This window comes from Panthera pardus, unplaced genomic scaffold (genome assembly GCF_024362965.1).
Source record: "Panthera pardus isolate Hobbes unplaced genomic scaffold, ASM2436296v1 HiC_scaffold_3, whole genome shotgun sequence".
Taxonomy (NCBI): Eukaryota; Metazoa; Chordata; class Mammalia; order Carnivora; family Felidae; genus Panthera; species Panthera pardus.
Window position 1 is genome coordinate 33,900,275 of NW_026526876.1, and position 21,622 is coordinate 33,921,896.

The following is a 21,622-nucleotide window of genomic DNA, read 5'->3' on the forward strand; positions in this document are numbered from 1 at the left end:
AGTTGTACCGTTTCTGAGATACCTTTCAGATTAAAGCTTTGGTTGCAAACTGTGATGCTGGCCTCAAAGTGTTTCTTCCCTGGGACACTTCCCTACACGCGGACCAGTGTGATATGACCTCCCCAAAGAATCCACATTCCTGGACTCTTTACTGAGGAGGAGCTTCTGGAGAACCAAACTCTGACATTCCTTTACCACACTCAGTCTCAATTTCCTCACGTCTACAATGGGAACCTTAATACCTACTTTGCAAATCCCTCCAAGAATTAAAGGGAATGCTCACGAAGGATTTAGTCAACATCCAGCAAATACGCGGAAACATGGGTCGTGTCAGGTTTTCATCTCATTTTGCCAACATCGCGCTCTTGAGAACCAGCAGCGCTAGGCACGTTTGGCCTTGGCAGTCTCTCCAGAGCATCCTGGGTACCTAGTCTCCAATGGTGGCATGTGTCCTGGATAGGGGCCTTCGAAGCTCATCAGAGGTCCCTCCACTGCTCCCAGGAAGTGACCCGGGGCCCTGTCTCCTCTTCCTCTCAGAGCCTGAATCGGCCTCACAGCCCTGAGTGCTGCGTTGGCACCAGTAGTTCAGGACCAGAAGCAGCAGACTTCGTTCCTGACTCCTAGGAATGCCCACGTTGTTGTCTCTTTTTTCTTCCTCACATTCTCCTCACCCCCACGGAGCAGGCATCATTTTTCCCCCCTCGGTTGCTCACACTTCCTCCACAATATACCAGAGCTTATTCTGTTTCCTTAGATGGTTCAGAGCTCATGGATTCCTCAAAGGCCTACATGCCCATTGCACGATCTCTCTGGCCCTGACACCATGCTTCATCAACTCTCTGGGCAGCATTTTGATCACGATGACAAACTGCCTCACAGGAGGGGAGAGACATAGGTTCGGCCGAAAATCACAAGATGCCATTTTACTATATCCCATTAGGTCCTGGGGACAAGGAGGCCAAACAAGAATGTGATTTCCACGACCCAAACACAAGCGTGTTCAGCTGCCTCTGTTGCTCACGAGGACACCGCAGGCTCACCTGTATGTGAGGCAGAAGAGTGCTGAGGGCCTGGATGCCACCCAAGGCAACAGGAGCATCCTGGGTTCCCCAGGGCTCTAAAGGGCGGGTCCCGCTGTCCTCACGTATGGCTGCTGCGGCTGAGTTGTACGACACTGATGTCTACAACTTAGTGCCGGTGATGGCCCGCCTGTCCGGGAGAATAACACTTGTGCGCTCAAAGAAGGCCTCGGATGGACATCTTGCTGGTGCTGAGACTAAGGGCGTTTGCTACCACGTCTGGAGATCTGAACGTAAGTGCGCTTCAGCAAGCGCCCGAACCACAGTCTTGGATCCGAGCGTGTCCATGTCAGCTGTGGGACACTCCACTGTGAAATCTCCTCAGCTGAAAATGCGCATAATGACTTGTGGAGGACTGTGTGTGGCTCCACACGGACACTGCATGTGATGTAAAATGTACGTACAAAAAAACACAAAGACAATACGGGATTCCAAATGATTAGGGTTTATTAAGAGATACAGGCGAGACTCCCCGCGTCTAGGGAGACATTGAAAGGGAACATGACAGGCAGCAAGAGGCGTACAAGCTTCATGAGTACACCGAGAAAGAAAACATACCCGTGTGGGCTTTCAGCAGTTTCCACGAGTTATAGGTCATTCCTGAGGAGTTGTTGCGCTGACGTATTTAGAGGGACAGGATAAAGTTCTTGACTACGGAGAGCAAACAGAGATCCTAACTCTGTATCAGGTTGGCTGAAGCTGGCACATGACCCAGAGGAAGGAAAGAAGAAGCGAATCAGGGAGAAGCGGTCCACACTTCATCAGGCTGATTCACAAGATGGCAGACAGGCTGAAGAATAACCGAGATGTTGGGGATTGCGGGCTGGCTTTCCGCAACGCCTGGCAGTGACCGATTCCCAAGTGGCCAGTCAGATGGCGGCTCTTGGCGAGGCAATCAGCAGCAGGAAGGCTGGCAGCAGGATCCAGAGCCCTGGGCTAGGCACCCAGGCAGGCAGCAGCAGGTGGGGTGGTAGCAGGTTCTCGTGCAGTACACGGGGGTTCAGCAACCTGGCTGGCAGCAGCGGGACCCACAGCAGTTTTGTCCACAGCCGCTGGACCCACAGCCGCTGGACCCACAACAGCTGGGCTGGCAGCAGGTGGTCCGGCAGCAGGTGGTGCGACAGTAAGTTGGGCAGCAGCAAGGCTGGCAGCAGCTCGACCCACAGCCGCTAGACCCACCGCAGTTGTGTCCACAGCCGCTGGACCCACAGCAGCTGGGCTGGCAGCAGGTGGTCCGGCAGCAGGTGGTGTGACAGCAAGCTGGGCAGCAGCAAGGCTGGCAGCAGCCTGAACCACAGCCGCTAGACCCACCGCCGTTGTGTCCACAGCCGCTACACCCACAGCAGCTGGGCTGGCAGCAGGTGGTCCGGCAGCAGGTGGTGTGACAGCAAGCTGGGCAGCAGCAAGGCTGGCAGCAGCCTGAACCGCAGCCGCTAGACCCACCGCCGTTGTGTCCACAGCCGCTACACCCACAGCAGCTGGGCTGGCAGCAGGTGGTCCGGCAGCAGGTGGTGTGACAGCAAGTTGGGCGGCAGCAAGGCTGGCAGCAGCTGGACCCATAGCCGCTGGACCCACAGCCGCTGGGCTGGCAGCAGGTGGTCCGGCAGCAGGTGGTCCTGCAGCACGTAGGCTGGCAGCAAGAGGAGCAGCACGAGTGGGTCATGGTGTCGGGGGTGGAGGGTGGGCGGGTCCTGTCCGGAGGTGAGGTTGTCAGATTCTGGTGCCTCCTCCGGTTCTGGGGCTTTTATGCGCTGGACCCCCGAAGGTTAGGCCAATGGGCAGGACTTTCCTTGTTGGTGTTTACATCGTTTTCCATAGTCACTGGGGGAATCATAAACGAGGAAGCGGTTTCCTAAATGCTGGGAATTGTTACAAAATAAGTGTCTAATGGTTTCCTATTTGAGAATAACTCACAGAAACATTTTCCAACGAGAGGAAGGTGGGCACATCAGCAGCATCGTTCTTGTTTCAGTGATCATGGCATCCATCGTGTGATCACGTTCTGCTGGGGTGGCTAGGGTCACAGCAGTGTTCCCTCCCCAGTCTTTGCCCTTAGACTGAATGTGGATTGCGAGTATCTCTGAGGTGAGGGGCATGATGCGGATATGTTCACTGGGACAAATGTGGTAGATCCCTGAGGCCAGTTCCGTTTCCCCACAGAAGCCGGATTCGAGACTCCCACAGGCATATCTGTCTCCTGTAGCACCCAACCCCACCTGCGTATCTCAGTTCGATCAAAGACCCTTGCGTAGCCGATGTCTGGTGTTTTCTCTGCCACATGGCAAGGCAGAAGCAAAGCAGGTGGGGAGAAGCAGCAGCAGCAGTCTGGGACTAAGCAAGCATCAGTCAATATACGTCCTTGTTGAACAGGACCCCTGATTTTCCTAGGGTCGAATGCTTTCACCCGAGGTGGGGCTTTCAGGGGCATAAAGGCGGGGGCAGGATGGGCAAAACCAGGTGAGTTGGGGACTCTAGCCCTAACCTTGTTAGCTAGCCTCGTCAGTGTCCTCACGTCGCTCATTACATCTTTATTTATGGTTGCTCTTTCTTCTTTCTGTCAGGCTGTCTTTCTTTTTCTGCCTTTCTCCCTTCCTCCCTGCATGCCTGTCCATGCAGGTCCCTTCCTCGCACCGTGCCTTCTTTCCTTCCTTCCTTCCTTCCCTTCATTCTTTAGTTTCCTTCTTTCTTCTCTTCCCTTTCTCCCTCTCTTCCTCCCTCCCCCCTTCCTTCTATGCTTCCTTTCTTCCTCCCTCCCTTCTCCTTTTCCCCCTACTCCTCTCCTCATCCCCCCCCCCATTCATATTCCACCCTCTTCTTCTGTCTCTTCCAATGATTGTCTCCATCCGCCCGGCTAATTAAGAACATAGTGGAATGAATGGTCACAACCATAGTCTGCCAAAGACGTCTGAAGCCACCAAACCTATCTCTTGGGTATTGGTGTGTTTGGGACAACTTCTGCCTACCAGCTCTGCACCTCAATGCCTAAGTGCCCTTTTCACACGCAGCAGAATGTCAGGCTGCCTGAGCATGCTACACGGAGAAAACACACTCAACCCTTGCTTCTGGAGCGTGGGTTTATAAAGACTCCAGCTCCCTCGTGGCTGAAATAAGAGAATCTCAGCCTGTGTGTGTGTGTGTGTGTGTGTGTGTGTGTGTGCATGTGTGTGTGCGCGTGCATGTGTGTGTGTGTGTGTGTGTGTGCGCACGCGTCTGTGTGCCTGTTTGGAGTTGTACCGTTTCTGAGATACCTTTCAGATTAAAGCTTTGGTTGCAAACTGTGATGCTGGCCTCAAAGTGTTTCTTCCCTGGGACACTTCCCTACACGCGGACCAGTGTGATATGACCTCCCCAAAGAATCCACATTCCTGGACTCTTTACTGAGGAGGAGCTTCTGGAGAACCAAACTCTGACATTCCTTTACCACACTCAGTCTCAATTTCCTCACGTCTACAATGGGAACCTTAATACCTACTTTGCAAATCCCTCCAAGAATTAAAGGGAATGCTCACGAAGGATTTAGTCAACATCCAGCAAATACGCGGAAACATGGGTCGTGTCAGGTTTTCATCTCATTTTGCCAACATCGCGCTCTTGAGAACCAGCAGCGCTAGGCACGTTTGGCCTTGGCAGTCTCTCCAGAGCATCCTGGGTACCTAGTCTCCAATGGTGGCATGTGTCCTGGATAGGGGCCTTCGAAGCTCATCAGAGGTCCCTCCACTGCTCCCAGGAAGTGACCCGGGGCCCTGTCTCCTCTTCCTCTCAGAGCCTGAATCGGCCTCACAGCCCTGAGTGCTGCGTTGGCACCAGTAGTTCAGGACCAGAAGCAGCAGACTTCGTTCCTGACTCCTAGGAATGCCCACGTTGTTGTCTCTTTTTTCTTCCTCACATTCTCCTCACCCCCACGGAGCAGGCATCATTTTTCCCCCCTCGGTTGCTCACACTTCCTCCACAATATACCAGAGCTTATTCTGTTTCCTTAGATGGTTCAGAGCTCATGGATTCCTCAAAGGCCTACATGCCCATTGCACGATCTCTCTGGCCCTGACACCATGCTTCATCAACTCTCTGGGCAGCATTTTGATCACGATGACAAACTGCCTCACAGGAGGGGAGAGACATAGGTTTGGCCGAAAATCACAAGATGCCATTTTACTATATCCCATTAGGTCCTGGGGACAAGGAGGCCAAACAAGAATGTGATTTCCACGACCCAAACACAAGCGTGTTCAGCTGCCTCTGTTGCTCACGAGGACACCGCAGGCTCACCTGTATGTGAGGCAGAAGAGTGCTGAGGGCCTGGATGCCACCCAAGGCAACAGGAGCATCCTGGGTTCCCCAGGGCTCTAAAGGGCGGGTCCCGCTGTCCTCACGTATGGCTGCTGCGGCTGAGTTGTACGACACTGATGTCTACAACTTAGTGCCAGTGATGGCCCGCCTGTCCGGGAGAATAACACTTGTGCGCTCAAAGAAGGCCTCGGATGGACATCTTGCTGGTGCTGAGACTAAGGGCGTTTGCTACCACGTCTGGAGATCTGAACGTAAGTGCGCTTCAGCAAGCGCCCGAACCACAGTCTTGGATCCGAGCGTGTCCATGTCAGCTGTGGGACACTCCACTGTGAAATCTCCTCAGCTGAAAATGCGCATAATGACTTGTGGAGGACTGTGTGTGGCTCCACACGGACACTGCATGTGATGTAAAATGTACGTACAAAAAAACACAAAGACAATACGGGATTCCAAATGATTAGGGTTTATTAAGAGATACAGGCGAGACTCCCCGCGTCTAGGGAGACATTGAAAGGGAACATGACAGGCAGCAAGAGGCGTACAAGCTTCATGAGTACACCGAGAAAGAAAACATACCCGTGTGGGCTTTCAGCAGTTTCCACGAGTTATAGGTCATTCCTGAGGAGTTGTTGCGCTGACGTATTTAGAGGGACAGGATAAAGTTCTTGACTACGGAGAGCAAACAGAGATCCTAACTCTGTATCAGGTTGGCTGAAGCTGGCACATGACCCAGAGGAAGGAAAGAAGAAGCGAATCAGGGAGAAGCGGTCCACACTTCATCAGGCTGATTCACAAGATGGCAGACAGGCGGAAGAATAACCGAGATGTTGGGGATTGCGGGCTGGCTTTCCGCAACGCCTGGCAGTGACCGATTCCCAAGTGGCCAGTCAGATGGTGGCTCTTGGCGAGGCAATCAGCAGCAGGAAGGCTGGCAGCAGGATCCAGAGCCCTGGGCTAGGCACCCAGGCAGGCAGCAGCAGGTGGGGTGGTAGCAGGTTCTCGTGCAGTACACGGGGGTTCAGCAACCTGGCTGGCAGCAGCGGGACCCACAGCAGTTTTGTCCACAGCCGCTGGACCCACAGCCGCTGGACCCACAACAGCTGGGCTGGCAGCAGGTGGTCCGGCAGCAGGTGGTGCGACAGTAAGTTGGGCAGCAGCAAGGCTGGCAGCAGCTCGACCCACAGCCGCTAGACCCACCGCAGTTGTGTCCACAGCCGCTGGACCCACAGCAGCTGGGCTGGCAGCAGGTGGTCCGGCAGCAGGTGGTGTGACAGCAAGCTGGGCAGCAGCAAGGCTGGCAGCAGCCTGAACCACAGCCGCTAGACCCACCGCCGTTGTGTCCACAGCCGCTACACCCACAGCAGCTGGGCTGGCAGCAGGTGGTCCGGCAGCAGGTGGTGTGACAGCAAGCTGGGCAGCAGCAAGGCTGGCAGCAGCCTGAACCGCAGCCGCTAGACCCACCGCCGTTGTGTCCACAGCCGCTACACCCACAGCAGCTGGGCTGGCAGCAGGTGGTCCGGCAGCAGGTGGTGTGACAGCAAGTTGGGCGGCAGCAAGGCTGGCAGCAGCTGGACCCATAGCCGCTGGACCCACAGCCGCTGGGCTGGCAGCAGGTGGTCCGGCAGCAGGTGGTCCTGCAGCACGTAGGCTGGCAGCAAGAGGAGCAGCACGAGTGGGTCATGGTGTCGGGGGTGGAGGGTGGGCGGGTCCTGTCCGGAGGTGAGGTTGTCAGATTCTGGTGCCTCCTCCGGTTCTGGGGCTTTTATGCGCTGGACCCCCGAAGGTTAGGCCAATGGGCAGGACTTTCCTTGTTGGTGTTTACATCGTTTTCCATAGTCACTGGGGGAATCATAAACGAGGAAGCGGTTTCCTAAATGCTGGGAATCGTTACAAAATAAGTGTCTAATGGTTTCCTATTTGAGAATAACTCACAGAAACATTTTCCAACGAGAGGAAGGTGGGCACATCAGCAGCATCGTTCTTGTTTCAGTGATCATGGCATCCATCGTGTGATCACGTTCTGCTGGGGTGGCTAGGGTCACAGCAGTGTTCCCTCCCCAGTCTTTGCCCTTAGACTGAATGTGGATTGCGAGTATCTCTGAGGTGAGGGGCATGATGCGGATATGTTCACTGGGACAAATGTGGTAGATCCCTGAGGCCAGTTCCGTTTCCCCACAGAAGCCGGATTCGAGACTCCCACAGGCATATCTGTCTCCTGTAGCACCCAACCCCACCTGCGTATCTCAGTTCGATCAAAGACCCTTGCGTAGCCGATGTCTGGTGTTTTCTCTGCCACATGGCAAGGCAGAAGCAAAGCAGGTGGGGAGAAGCAGCAGCAGCAGTCTGGGACTAAGCAAGCATCAGTCAATATACGTCCTTGTTGAACAGGACCCCTGATTTTCCTAGGGTCGAATGCTTTCACCCGAGGTGGGGCTTTCAGGGGCATAAAGGCGGGGGCAGGATGGGCAAAACCAGGTGAGTTGGGGACTCTAGCCCTAACCTTGTTAGCTAGCCTCGTCAGTGTCCTCACGTCGCTCATTACATCTTTATTTATGGTTGCTCTTTCTTCTTTCTGTCAGGCTGTCTTTCTTTTTCTGCCTTTCTCCCTTCCTCCCTGCATGCCTGTCCATGCAGGTCCCTTCCTCGCACCGTGCCTTCTTTCCTTCCTTCCTTCCTTCCCTTCATTCTTTAGTTTCCTTCTTTCTTCTCTTCCCTTTCTCCCTCTCTTCCTCCCTCCCCCCTTCCTTCTATGCTTCCTTTCTTCCTCCCTCCCTTCTCCTTTTCCCCCTACTCCTCTCCTCATCCCCCCCCCATTCATATTCCACCCTCTTCTTCTGTCTCTTCCAATGATTTTCTCCATCCGCCCGGCTAATTAAGAACATAGTGGAATGAATGGTCACAACCATAGTCTGCCAAAGACGTCTGAAGCCACCAAACCTATCTCTTGGGTATTGGTGTGTTTGGGACAACTTCTGCCTACCAGCTCTGCACCTCAATGCCTAAGTGCCCTTTTCACACGCAGCAGAATGTCAGGCTGCCTGAGCATGCTACACGGAGAAAACACACTCAACCCTTGCTTCTGGAGCGTGGGTTTATAAAGACTCCAGCTCCCTCGTGGCTGAAATAAGAGAATCTCAGCCTGTGTGTGTGTGTGTGTGTGTGTGTGTGTGTGTGCATGTGTGTGTGCGCGTGCATGTGTGTGTGTGTGTGTGTGTGTGCGCACGCGTCTGTGTGCCTGTTTGGAGTTGTACCGTTTCTGAGATACCTTTCAGATTAAAGCTTTGGTTGCAAACTGTGATGCTGGCCTCAAAGTGTTTCTTCCCTGGGACACTTCCCTACACGCGGACCAGTGTGATATGACCTCCCCAAAGAATCCACATTCCTGGACTCTTTACTGAGGAGGAGCTTCTGGAGAACCAAACTCTGACATTCCTTTACCACACTCAGTCTCAATTTCCTCACGTCTACAATGGGAACCTTAATACCTACTTTGCAAATCCCTCCAAGAATTAAAGGGAATGCTCACGAAGGATTTAGTCAACATCCAGCAAATACGCGGAAACATGGGTCGTGTCAGGTTTTCATCTCATTTTGCCAACATCGCGCTCTTGAGAACCAGCAGCGCTAGGCACGTTTGGCCTTGGCAGTCTCTCCAGAGCATCCTGGGTACCTAGTCTCCAATGGTGGCATGTGTCCTGGATAGGGGCCTTCGAAGCTCATCAGAGGTCCCTCCACTGCTCCCAGGAAGTGACCCGGGGCCCTGTCTCCTCTTCCTCTCAGAGCCTGAATCGGCCTCACAGCCCTGAGTGCTGCGTTGGCACCAGTAGTTCAGGACCAGAAGCAGCAGACTTCGTTCCTGACTCCTAGGAATGCCCACGTTGTTGTCTCTTTTTTCTTCCTCACATTCTCCTCACCCCCACGGAGCAGGCATCATTTTTCCCCCCTCGGTTGCTCACACTTCCTCCACAATATACCAGAGCTTATTCTGTTTCCTTAGATGGTTCAGAGCTCATGGATTCCTCAAAGGCCTACATGCCCATTGCACGATCTCTCTGGCCCTGACACCATGCTTCATCAACTCTCTGGGCAGCATTTTGATCACGATGACAAACTGCCTCACAGGAGGGGAGAGACATAGGTTTGGCCGAAAATCACAAGATGCCATTTTACTATATCCCATTAGGTCCTGGGGACAAGGAGGCCAAACAAGAATGTGATTTCCACGACCCAAACACAAGCGTGTTCAGCTGCCTCTGTTGCTCACGAGGACACCGCAGGCTCACCTGTATGTGAGGCAGAAGAGTGCTGAGGGCCTGGATGCCACCCAAGGCAACAGGAGCATCCTGGGTTCCCCAGGGCTCTAAAGGGCGGGTCCCGCTGTCCTCACGTATGGCTGCTGCGGCTGAGTTGTACGACACTGATGTCTACAACTTAGTGCCAGTGATGGCCCGCCTGTCCGGGAGAATAACACTTGTGCGCTCAAAGAAGGCCTCGGATGGACATCTTGCTGGTGCTGAGACTAAGGGCGTTTGCTACCACGTCTGGAGATCTGAACGTAAGTGCGCTTCAGCAAGCGCCCGAACCACAGTCTTGGATCCGAGCGTGTCCATGTCAGCTGTGGGACACTCCACTGTGAAATCTCCTCAGCTGAAAATGCGCATAATGACTTGTGGAGGACTGTGTGTGGCTCCACACGGACACTGCATGTGATGTAAAATGTACGTACAAAAAAACACAAAGACAATACGGGATTCCAAATGATTAGGGTTTATTAAGAGATACAGGCGAGACTCCCCGCGTCTAGGGAGACATTGAAAGGGAACATGACAGGCAGCAAGAGGCGTACAAGCTTCATGAGTACACCGAGAAAGAAAACATACCCGTGTGGGCTTTCAGCAGTTTCCACGAGTTATAGGTCATTCCTGAGGAGTTGTTGCGCTGACGTATTTAGAGGGACAGGATAAAGTTCTTGACTACGGAGAGCAAACAGAGATCCTAACTCTGTATCAGGTTGGCTGAAGCTGGCACATGACCCAGAGGAAGGAAAGAAGAAGCGAATCAGGGAGAAGCGGTCCACACTTCATCAGGCTGATTCACAAGATGGCAGACAGGCGGAAGAATAACCGAGATGTTGGGGATTGCGGGCTGGCTTTCCGCAACGCCTGGCAGTGACCGATTCCCAAGTGGCCAGTCAGATGGTGGCTCTTGGCGAGGCAATCAGCAGCAGGAAGGCTGGCAGCAGGATCCAGAGCCCTGGGCTAGGCACCCAGGCAGGCAGCAGCAGGTGGGGTGGTAGCAGGTTCTCGTGCAGTACACGGGGGTTCAGCAACCTGGCTGGCAGCAGCGGGACCCACAGCAGTTTTGTCCACAGCCGCTGGACCCACAGCCGCTGGACCCACAACAGCTGGGCTGGCAGCAGGTGGTCCGGCAGCAGGTGGTGCGACAGTAAGTTGGGCAGCAGCAAGGCTGGCAGCAGCTCGACCCACAGCCGCTAGACCCACCGCAGTTGTGTCCACAGCCGCTGGACCCACAGCAGCTGGGCTGGCAGCAGGTGGTCCGGCAGCAGGTGGTGTGACAGCAAGCTGGGCAGCAGCAAGGCTGGCAGCAGCCTGAACCACAGCCGCTAGACCCACCGCCGTTGTGTCCACAGCCGCTACACCCACAGCAGCTGGGCTGGCAGCAGGTGGTCCGGCAGCAGGTGGTGTGACAGCAAGCTGGGCAGCAGCAAGGCTGGCAGCAGCCTGAACCGCAGCCGCTAGACCCACCGCCGTTGTGTCCACAGCCGCTACACCCACAGCAGCTGGGCTGGCAGCAGGTGGTCCGGCAGCAGGTGGTGTGACAGCAAGTTGGGCGGCAGCAAGGCTGGCAGCAGCTGGACCCATAGCCGCTGGACCCACAGCCGCTGGGCTGGCAGCAGGTGGTCCGGCAGCAGGTGGTCCTGCAGCACGTAGGCTGGCAGCAAGAGGAGCAGCACGAGTGGGTCATGGTGTCGGGGGTGGAGGGTGGGCGGGTCCTGTCCGGAGGTGAGGTTGTCAGATTCTGGTGCCTCCTCCGGTTCTGGGGCTTTTATGCGCTGGACCCCCGAAGGTTAGGCCAATGGGCAGGACTTTCCTTGTTGGTGTTTACATCGTTTTCCATAGTCACTGGGGGAATCATAAACGAGGAAGCGGTTTCCTAAATGCTGGGAATCGTTACAAAATAAGTGTCTAATGGTTTCCTATTTGAGAATAACTCACAGAAACATTTTCCAACGAGAGGAAGGTGGGCACATCAGCAGCATCGTTCTTGTTTCAGTGATCATGGCATCCATCGTGTGATCACGTTCTGCTGGGGTGGCTAGGGTCACAGCAGTGTTCCCTCCCCAGTCTTTGCCCTTAGACTGAATGTGGATTGCGAGTATCTCTGAGGTGAGGGGCATGATGCGGATATGTTCACTGGGACAAATGTGGTAGATCCCTGAGGCCAGTTCCGTTTCCCCACAGAAGCCGGATTCGAGACTCCCACAGGCATATCTGTCTCCTGTAGCACCCAACCCCACCTGCGTATCTCAGTTCGATCAAAGACCCTTGCGTAGCCGATGTCTGGTGTTTTCTCTGCCACATGGCAAGGCAGAAGCAAAGCAGGTGGGGAGAAGCAGCAGCAGCAGTCTGGGACTAAGCAAGCATCAGTCAATATACGTCCTTGTTGAACAGGACCCCTGATTTTCCTAGGGTCGAATGCTTTCACCCGAGGTGGGGCTTTCAGGGGCATAAAGGCGGGGGCAGGATGGGCAAAACCAGGTGAGTTGGGGACTCTAGCCCTAACCTTGTTAGCTAGCCTCGTCAGTGTCCTCACGTCGCTCATTACATCTTTATTTATGGTTGCTCTTTCTTCTTTCTGTCAGGCTGTCTTTCTTTTTCTGCCTTTCTCCCTTCCTCCCTGCATGCCTGTCCATGCAGGTCCCTTCCTCGCACCGTGCCTTCTTTCCTTCCTTCCTTCCTTCCCTTCATTCTTTAGTTTCCTTCTTTCTTCTCTTCCCTTTCTCCCTCTCTTCCTCCCTCCCCCCTTCCTTCTATGCTTCCTTTCTTCCTCCCTCCCTTCTCCTTTTCCCCCTACTCCTCTCCTCATCCCCCCCCCATTCATATTCCACCCTCTTCTTCTGTCTCTTCCAATGATTTTCTCCATCCGCCCGGCTAATTAAGAACATAGTGGAATGAATGGTCACAACCATAGTCTGCCAAAGACGTCTGAAGCCACCAAACCTATCTCTTGGGTATTGGTGTGTTTGGGACAACTTCTGCCTACCAGCTCTGCACCTCAATGCCTAAGTGCCCTTTTCACACGCAGCAGAATGTCAGGCTGCCTGAGCATGCTACACGGAGAAAACACACTCAACCCTTGCTTCTGGAGCGTGGGTTTATAAAGACTCCAGCTCCCTCGTGGCTGAAATAAGAGAATCTCAGCCTGTGTGTGTGTGTGTGTGTGTGTGTGCATGTGTGTGTGCATGTGTGTGTGCATGTGTGTGTGCGCGTGCATGTGTGTGTGTGTGTGTGTGTGTGTGTGCGCACGCGTCTGTGTGCCTGTTTGGAGTTGTACCGTTTCTGAGATACCTTTCAGATTAAAGCTTTGGTTGCAAACTGTGATGCTGGCCTCAAAGTGTTTCTTCCCTGGGACACTTCCCTACACGCGGACCAGTGTGATATGACCTCCCCAAAGAATCCACATTCCTGGACTCTTTACTGAGGAGGAGCTTCTGGAGAACCAAACTCTGACATTCCTTTACCACACTCAGTCTCAATTTCCTCACGTCTACAATGGGAACCTTAATACCTACTTTGCAAATCCCTCCAAGAATTAAAGGGAATGCTCACGAAGGATTTAGTCAACATCCAGCAAATACGCGGAAACATGGGTCGTGTCAGGTTTTCATCTCATTTTGCCAACATCGCGCTCTTGAGAACCAGCAGCGCTAGGCACGTTTGGCCTTGGCAGTCTCTCCAGAGCATCCTGGGTACCTTGTCTCCAATGGTGGCATGTGTCCTGGATAGGGGCCTTCGAAGCTCATCAGAGGTCCCTCCACTGCTCCCAGGAAGTGACCCGGGGCCCTGTCTCCTCTTCCTCTCAGAGCCTGAATCGGCCTCACAGCCCTGAGTGCTGCGTTGGCACCAGTAGTTCAGGACCAGAAGCAGCAGACTTCGTTCCTGACTCCTAGGAATGCCCACGTTGTTGTCTCTTTTTTCTTCCTCACATTCTCCTCACCCCCACGGAGCAGGCATCATTTTTCCCCCCTCGGTTGCTCACACTTCCTCCACAATATACCAGAGCTTATTCTGTTTCCTTAGATGGTTCAGAGCTCATGGATTCCTCAAAGGCCTACATGCCCATTGCACGATCTCTCTGGCCCTGACACCATGCTTCATCAACTCTCTGGGCAGCATTTTGATCACGATGACAAACTGCCTCACAGGAGGGGAGAGACATAGGTTTGGCCGAAAATCACAAGATGCCATTTTACTATATCCCATTAGGTCCTGGGGACAAGGAGGCCAAACAAGAATGTGATTTCCACGACCCAAACACAAGCGTGTTCAGCTGCCTCTGTTGCTCACGAGGACACCGCAGGCTCACCTGTATGTGAGGCAGAAGAGTGCTGAGGGCCTGGATGCCACCCAAGGCAACAGGAGCATCCTGGGTTCCCCAGGGCTCTAAAGGGCGGGTCCCGCTGTCCTCACGTATGGCTGCTGCGGCTGAGTTGTACGACACTGATGTCTACAACTTAGTGCCGGTGATGGCCCGCCTGTCCGGGAGAATAACACTTGTGCGCTCAAAGAAGGCCTCGGATGGACATCTTGCTGGTGCTGAGACTAAGGGCGTTTGCTACCACGTCTGGAGATCTGAACGTAAGTGCGCTTCAGCAAGCGCCCGAACCACAGTCTTGGATCCGAGCGTGTCCATGTCAGCTGTGGGACACTCCACTGTGAAATCTCCTCAGCTGAAAATGCGCATAATGACTTGTGGAGGACTGTGTGTGGCTCCACACGGACACTGCATGTGATGTAAAATGTACGTACAAAAAAACACAAAGACAATACGGGATTCCAAATGATTAGGGTTTATTAAGAGATACAGGCGAGACTCCCCGCGTCTAGGGAGACATTGAAAGGGAACATGACAGGCAGCAAGAGGCGTACAAGCTTCATGAGTACACCGAGAAAGAAAACATACCCGTGTGGGCTTTCAGCAGTTTCCACGAGTTATAGGTCATTCCTGAGGAGTTGTTGCGCTGACGTATTTAGAGGGACAGGATAAAGTTCTTGACTACGGAGAGCAAACAGAGATCCTAACTCTGTATCAGGTTGGCTGAAGCTGGCACATGACCCAGAGGAAGGAAAGAAGAAGCGAATCAGGGAGAAGCGGTCCACACTTCATCAGGCTGATTCACAAGATGGCAGACAGGCGGAAGAATAACCGAGATGTTGGGGATTGCGGGCTGGCTTTCCGCAACGCCTGGCAGTGACCGATTCCCAAGTGGCCAGTCAGATGGTGGCTCTTGGCGAGGCAATCAGCAGCAGGAAGGCTGGCAGCAGGATCCAGAGCCCTGGGCTAGGCACCCAGGCAGGCAGCAGCAGGTGGGGTGGTAGCAGGTTCTCGTGCAGTACACGGGGGTTCAGCAACCTGGCTGGCAGCAGCGGGACCCACAGCAGTTTTGTCCACAGCCGCTGGACCCACAGCCGCTGGACCCACAACAGCTGGGCTGGCAGCAGGTGGTCCGGCAGCAGGTGGTGCGACAGTAAGTTGGGCAGCAGCAAGGCTGGCAGCAGCTCGACCCACAGCCGCTAGACCCACCGCAGTTGTGTCCACAGCCGCTGGACCCACAGCAGCTGGGCTGGCAGCAGGTGGTCCGGCAGCAGGTGGTGTGACAGCAAGCTGGGCAGCAGCAAGGCTGGCAGCAGCCTGAACCACAGCCGCTAGACCCACCGCCGTTGTGTCCACAGCCGCTACACCCACAGCAGCTGGGCTGGCAGCAGGTGGTCCGGCAGCAGGTGGTGTGACAGCAAGTTGGGCGGCAGCAAGGCTGGCAGCAGCTGGACCCATAGCCGCTGGACCCACAGCCGCTGGGCTGGCAGCAGGTGGTCCGGCAGCAGGTGGTCCTGCAGCACGTAGGCTGGCAGCAAGAGGAGCAGCACGAGTGGGTCATGGTGTCGGGGGTGGAGGGTGGGCGGGTCCTGTCCGGAGGTGAGGTTGTCAGATTCTGGTGCCTCCTCCGGTTCTGGGGCTTTTATGCGCTGGACCCCCGAAGGTTAGGCCAATGGGCAGGACTTTCCTTGTTGGTGTTTACATCGTTTTCCATAGTCACTGGGGGAATCATAAACGAGGAAGCGGTTTCCTAAATGCTGGGAATCGTTACTAAATAAGTGTCTAATGGTTTCCTATTTGAGAATAACTCACAGAAACATTTTCCAACGAGAGGAAGGTGGGCACATCAGCAGCATCGTTCTTGTTTCAGTGATCATGGCAACCATCGTGTGATCACGTTCTGCTGGGGTGGCTAGGGTCACAGCAGTGTTCCCTCCCCAGTCTTTGCCCTTAGACTGAATGTGGATTGCGAGTATCTCTGAGGTGAGGGGCATGATGCGGATATGTTCACTGGGACAAATGTGGTAGATCCCTGAGGCCAGTTCCGTTTCCCCACAGAAGCCGGATTCGAGACTCCCACAGGCATATCTGTCTCCTGTAGCACCCAACCCCACCTGCGTATCTCAGTTCGATCAAAGACCCTTGCGTAGCCGATGTCTGGTGTTTTCTCTGCCACATGGCAAGGCAGAAGCAAAGCAGGTGGGGAGAAGCAGCAGCAGCAGTCTGGGACTAAGCAAGCATCAGTCAATATACGTCCTTGTTGAACAGGACCCCTGATTTTCCTAGGGTCGAATGCTTTCACCCGAGGTGGGGCTTTCAGGGGCATAAAGGCGGGGGCAGGATGGGCAAAACCAGGTGAGTTGGGGACTCTAGCCCTAACCTTGTTAGCTAGCCTCGTCAGTGTCCTCACGTCGCTCATTACATCTTTATTTATGGTTGCTCTTTCTTCTTTCTGTCAGGCTGTCTTTCTTTTTCTGCCTTTCTCCCTTCCTCCCTGCATGCCTGTCCATGCAGGTCCCTTCCTCGCACCGTGCCTTCTTTCCTTCCTTCCTTCCTTCCCTTCATTCTTTAGTTTCCTTCTTTCTTCTCTTCCCTTTCTCCCTCTCTTCCTCCCTCCCCCCTTCCTTCTATGCTTCCTTTCTTCCTCCCTCCCTTCTCCTTTTCCCCCTACTCCTCTCCTCATCCCCCCCCCCCATTCATATTCCACCCTCTTCTTCTGTCTCTTCCAATGATTTTCTCCATCCGCCCGGCTAATTAAGAACATAGTGGAATGAATGGTCACAACCATAGTCTGCCAAAGACGTCTGAAGCCACCAAACCTATCTCTTGGGTATTGGTGTGTTTGGGACAACTTCTGCCTACCAGCTCTGCACCTCAATGCCTAAGTGCCCTTTTCACACGCAGCAGAATGTCAGGCTGCCTGAGCATGCTACACGGAGAAAACACACTCAACCCTTGCTTCTGGAGCGTGGGTTTATAAAGACTCCAGCTCCCTCGTGGCTGAAATAAGAGAATCTCAGCCTGTGTGTGTGTGTGTGTGTGTGTGTGCATGTGTGTGTGCATGTGTGTGTGCATGTGTGTGTGCGCGTGCATGTGTGTGTGTGTGTGTGTGTGTGTGCGCACGCGTCTGTGTGCCTGTTTGGAGTTGTACCGTTTCTGAGATACCTTTCAGATTAAAGCTTTGGTTGCAAACTGTGATGCTGGCCTCAAAGTGTTTCTTCCCTGGGACACTTCCCTACACGCGGACCAGTGTGATATGACCTCCCCAAAGAATCCACATTCCTGGACTCTTTACTGAGGAGGAGCTTCTGGAGAACCAAACTCTGACATTCCTTTACCACACTCAGTCTCAATTTCCTCACGTCTACAATGGGAACCTTAATACCTACTTTGCAAATCCCTCCAAGAATTAAAGGGAATGCTCACGAAGGATTTAGTCAACATCCAGCAAATACGCGGAAACATGGGTCGTGTCAGGTTTTCATCTCATTTTGCCAACATCGCGCTCTTGAGAACCAGCAGCGCTAGGCACGTTTGGCCTTGGCAGTCTCTCCAGAGCATCCTGGGTACCTTGTCTCCAATGGTGGCATGTGTCCTGGATAGGGGCCTTCGAAGCTCATCAGAGGTCCCTCCACTGCTCCCAGGAAGTGACCCGGGGCCCTGTCTCCTCTTCCTCTCAGAGCCTGAATCGGCCTCACAGCCCTGAGTGCTGCGTTGGCACCAGTAGTTCAGGACCAGAAGCAGCAGACTTCGTTCCTGACTCCTAGGAATGCCCACGTTGTTGTCTCTTTTTTCTTCCTCACATTCTCCTCACCCCCACGGAGCAGGCATCATTTTTCCCCCCTCGGTTGCTCACACTTCCTCCACAATATACCAGAGCTTATTCTGTTTCCTTAGATGGTTCAGAGCTCATGGATTCCTCAAAGGCCTACATGCCCATTGCACGATCTCTCTGGCCCTGACACCATGCTTCATCAACTCTCTGGGCAGCATTTTGATCACGATGACAAACTGCCTCACAGGAGGGGAGAGACATAGGTTTGGCCGAAAATCACAAGATGCCATTTTACTATATCCCATTAGGTCCTGGGGACAAGGAGGCCAAACAAGAATGTGATTTCCACGACCCAAACACAAGCGTGTTCAGCTGCCTCTGTTGCTCACGAGGACACCGCAGGCTCACCTGTATGTGAGGCAGAAGAGTGCTGAGGGCCTGGATGCCACCCAAGGCAACAGGAGCATCCTGGGTTCCCCAGGGCTCTAAAGGGCGGGTCCCGCTGTCCTCACGTATGGCTGCTGCGGCTGAGTTGTACGACACTGATGTCTACAACTTAGTGCCGGTGATGGCCCGCCTGTCCGGGAGAATAACACTTGTGCGCTCAAAGAAGGCCTCGGATGGACATCTTGCTGGTGCTGAGACTAAGGGCGTTTGCTACCACGTCTGGAGATCTGAACGTAAGTGCGCTTCAGCAAGCGCCCGAACCACAGTCTTGGATCCGAGCGTGTCCATGTCAGCTGTGGGACACTCCACTGTGAAATCTCCTCAGCTGAAAATGCGCATAATGACTTGTGGAGGACTGTGTGTGGCTCCACACGGACACTGCATGTGATGTAAAATGTACGTACAAAAAAACACAAAGACAATACGGGATTCCAAATGATTAGGGTTTATTAAGAGATACAGGCGAGACTCCCCGCGTCTAGGGAGACATTGAAAGGGAACATGACAGGCAGCAAGAGGCGTACAAGCTTCATGAGTACACCGAGAAAGAAAACATACCCGTGTGGGCTTTCAGCAGTTTCCACGAGTTATAGGTCATTCCTGAGGAGTTGTTGCGCTGACGTATTTAGAGGGACAGGATAAAGTTCTTGACTACGGAGAGCAAACAGAGATCCTAACTCTGTATCAGGTTGGCTGAAGCTGGCACATGACCCAGAGGAAGGAAAGAAGAAGCGAATCAGGGAGAAGCGGTCCACACTTCATCAGGCTGATTCACAAGATGGCAGACAGGCGGAAGAATAACCGAGATGTTGGGGATTGCGGGCTGGCTTTCCGCAACGCCTGGCAGTGACCGATTCCCAAGTGGCCAGTCAGATGGTGGCTCTTGGCGAGGCAATCAGCAGCAGGAAGGCTGGCAGCAGGATCCAGAGCCCTGGGCTAGGCACCCAGGCAGGCAGCAGCAGGTGGGGTGGTAGCAGGTTCTCGTGCAGTACACGGGGGTTCAGCAACCTGGCTGGCAGCAGCGGGACCCACAGCAGTTTTGTCCACAGCCGCTGGACCCACAACAGCTGGGCTGGCAGCAGGTGGTCCGGCAGCAGGTGGTGCGACAGTAAGTTGGGCAGCAGCAAGGCTGGCAGCAGCTCGACCCACAGCCGCTAGACCCACCGCAGTTGTGTCCACAGCCGCTGGACCCACAGCAGCTGGGCTGGCAGCAGGTGGTCCGGCAGCAGGTGGTGTGACAGCAAGCTGGGCAGCAGCAAGGCTGGCAGCAGCCTGAACCACAGCCGCTAGACCCACCGCCGTTGTGTCCACAGCCGCTACACCCACAGCAGCTGGGCTGGCAGCAGGTGGTCCGGCAGCAGGTGGTGTGACAGCAAGTTGGGCGGCAGCAAGGCTGGCAGCAGCTGGACCCATAGCCGCTGGACCCACAGCCGCTGGGCTGGCAGCAGGTGGTCCGGCAGCAGGTGGTCCTGCAGCACGTAGGCTGGCAGCAAGAGGAGCAGCACGAGTGGGTCATGGTGTCGGGGGTGGAGGGTGGGCGGGTCCTGTCCGGAGGTGAGGTTGTCAGATTCTGGTGCCTCCTCCGGTTCTGGGGCTTTTATGCGCTGGACCCCCGAAGGTTAGGCCAATGGGCAGGACTTTCCTTGTTGGTGTTTACATCGTTTTCCATAGTCACTGGGGGAATCATAAACGAGGAAGCGGTTTCCTAAATGCTGGGAATCGTTACAAAATAAGTGTCTAATGGTTTCCTATTTGAGAATAACTCACAGAAACATTTTCCAACGAGAGGAAGGTGGGCACATCAGCAGCATCGTTCTTGTTTCAGTGATCATGGCAACCATCGTGTGATCACGTTCTGCTGGGGTGGCTAGGGTCACAGCAGTGTTCCCTCCCCAGTCTTTGCCCTTAGACTGAATGTGGATTGCGAGTATCTCTGAGGTGAGGGGCATGATGCGGATATGTTCACTGGGACAAATGTGGTAGATCCCTGAGGCCAGTTCCGTTTCCCCACAGAAGCCGGATTCGAGACTCCCACAGGCATATCTGTCTCCTGTAGCACCCAACCCCACCTGCGTATCTCAGTTCGATCAAAGACCCTTGCGTAGCCGATGTCTGGTGTTTTCTCTGCCACATGGCAAGGCAGAAGCAAAGCAGGTGGGGAGAAGCAGCAGCAGCAGTCTGGGACTAAGCAAGCATCAGTCAATATACGTCCTTGTTGAACAGGACCCCTGATTTTCCTAGGGTCGAATGCTTTCACCCGAGGTGGGGCTTTCAGGGGCATAAAGGCGGGGGCAGGATGGGCAAAACCAGGTGAGTTGGGGACTCTAGCCCTAACCTTGTTAGCTAGCCTCGTCAGTGTCCTCACGTCGCTCATTACATCTTTATTTATGGTTGCTCTTTCTTCTTTCTGTCAGGCTGTCTTTCTTTTTCTGCCTTTCTCCCTTCCTCCCTGCATGCCTGTCCATGCAGGTCCCTTCCTCGCACCGTGCCTTCTTTCCTTCCTTCCTTCCTTCCCTTCATTCTTTAGTTTCCTTCTTTCTTCTCTTCCCTTTCTCCCTCTCTTCCTCCCTCCCCCCTTCCTTCTATGCTTCCTTTCTTCCTCCCTCCCTTCTCCTTTTCCCCCTACTCCTCTCCTCATCCCCCCCCCATTCATATTCCACCCTCTTCTTCTGTCTCTTCCAATGATTTTCTCCATCCGCCCGGCTAATTAAGAACATAGTGGAATGAATGGTCACAACCATAGTCTGCCAAAGACGTCTGAAGCCACCAAACCTATCTCTTGGGTATTGGTGTGTTTTGGACAACTTCTGCCTACCAGCTCTGCACCTCAATGCCTAAGTGCCCTTTTCACACGCAGCAGAATGTCAGGCTGCCTGAGCATGCTACACGGAGAAAACACACTCAACCCTTGCTTCTGGAGCGTGGGTTTATAAAGACTCCAGCTCCCTCGTGGCTGAAATAAGAGAATCTCAGCCTGTGTGTGTGTGTGTGTGTGTGTGTGTGCGTGTGTGTGTGCATGTGTGTGTGCATGTGTGTGTGCGCGTGCATGTGTGTGTGTGTGTGTGTGTGTGTGTGCGCACGCGTCTGTGTGCCTGTTTGGAGTTGTACCGTTTCTGAGATACCTTTCAGATTAAAGCTTTGGTTGCAAACTGTGATGCTGGCCTCAAAGTGTTTCTTCCCTGGGACACTTCCCTACACGCGGACCAGTGTGATATGACCTCCCCAAAGAATCCACATTCCTGGACTCTTTACTGAGGAGGAGCTTCTGGAGAACCAAACTCTGACATTCCTTTACCACACTCAGTCTCAATTTCCTCACGTCTACAATGGGAACCTTAATACCTACTTTGCAAATCCCTCCAAGAATTAAAGGGAATGCTCACGAAGGATTTAGTCAACATCCAGCAAATACGCGGAA

General features: G+C 53.9%; 2 protein-coding genes and 3 pseudogenes across 2 annotated transcripts; all 5 read right to left on the minus strand.

The window, feature by feature from the left end:
- Positions 1 to 1,967: 1,967 nt before the first annotated feature.
- On the minus strand, positions 1,968 to 2,932 carry LOC128774320 (keratin-associated protein 9-3-like; annotated as a pseudogene).
- A 3,321-nt stretch (positions 2,933 to 6,253) lies between these two features.
- Positions 6,254 to 7,420, minus strand: LOC128774318 (keratin-associated protein 9-3-like; annotated as a pseudogene).
- A 3,124-nt stretch (positions 7,421 to 10,544) lies between these two features.
- On the minus strand, positions 10,545 to 11,724 carry LOC128774319 (keratin-associated protein 9-3-like; annotated as a pseudogene).
- A 3,144-nt stretch (positions 11,725 to 14,868) lies between these two features.
- LOC128774329 (keratin-associated protein 9-1-like) lies at positions 14,869 to 15,733 on the minus strand. The gene has a single exon (XM_053893489.1). The coding sequence runs from the start codon at positions 15,541 to 15,543 to the stop codon at positions 15,013 to 15,015; it is 531 nt and encodes a 176-aa protein (XP_053749464.1). The 5' UTR covers positions 15,544 to 15,733; the 3' UTR covers positions 14,869 to 15,012.
- A 2,900-nt stretch (positions 15,734 to 18,633) lies between these two features.
- Positions 18,634 to 19,986, minus strand: LOC128774330 (keratin-associated protein 4-4-like). Its single transcript, XM_053893490.1, has one exon. It carries the CDS (start codon positions 19,718 to 19,720, stop codon positions 19,205 to 19,207), a length of 516 nt encoding a protein of 171 aa, XP_053749465.1. The 5' UTR covers positions 19,721 to 19,986; the 3' UTR covers positions 18,634 to 19,204.
- Between the last annotated feature and the right edge of the window lie 1,636 nt (positions 19,987 to 21,622).

What these genes read in the sequence shown, in the direction of transcription:
- LOC128774329 (XM_053893489.1), bottom strand. Translation starts at nt 15,543, where the DNA reads ATGACCCACTCGTGCTGCTCCTCTTGCTGCCAGCCTACGTGCTGCAGG.
- LOC128774330 (XM_053893490.1), bottom strand. Translation starts at nt 19,720, where the DNA reads ATGACCCACTCGTGCTGCTCCTCTTGCTGCCAGCCTACGTGCTGCAGG.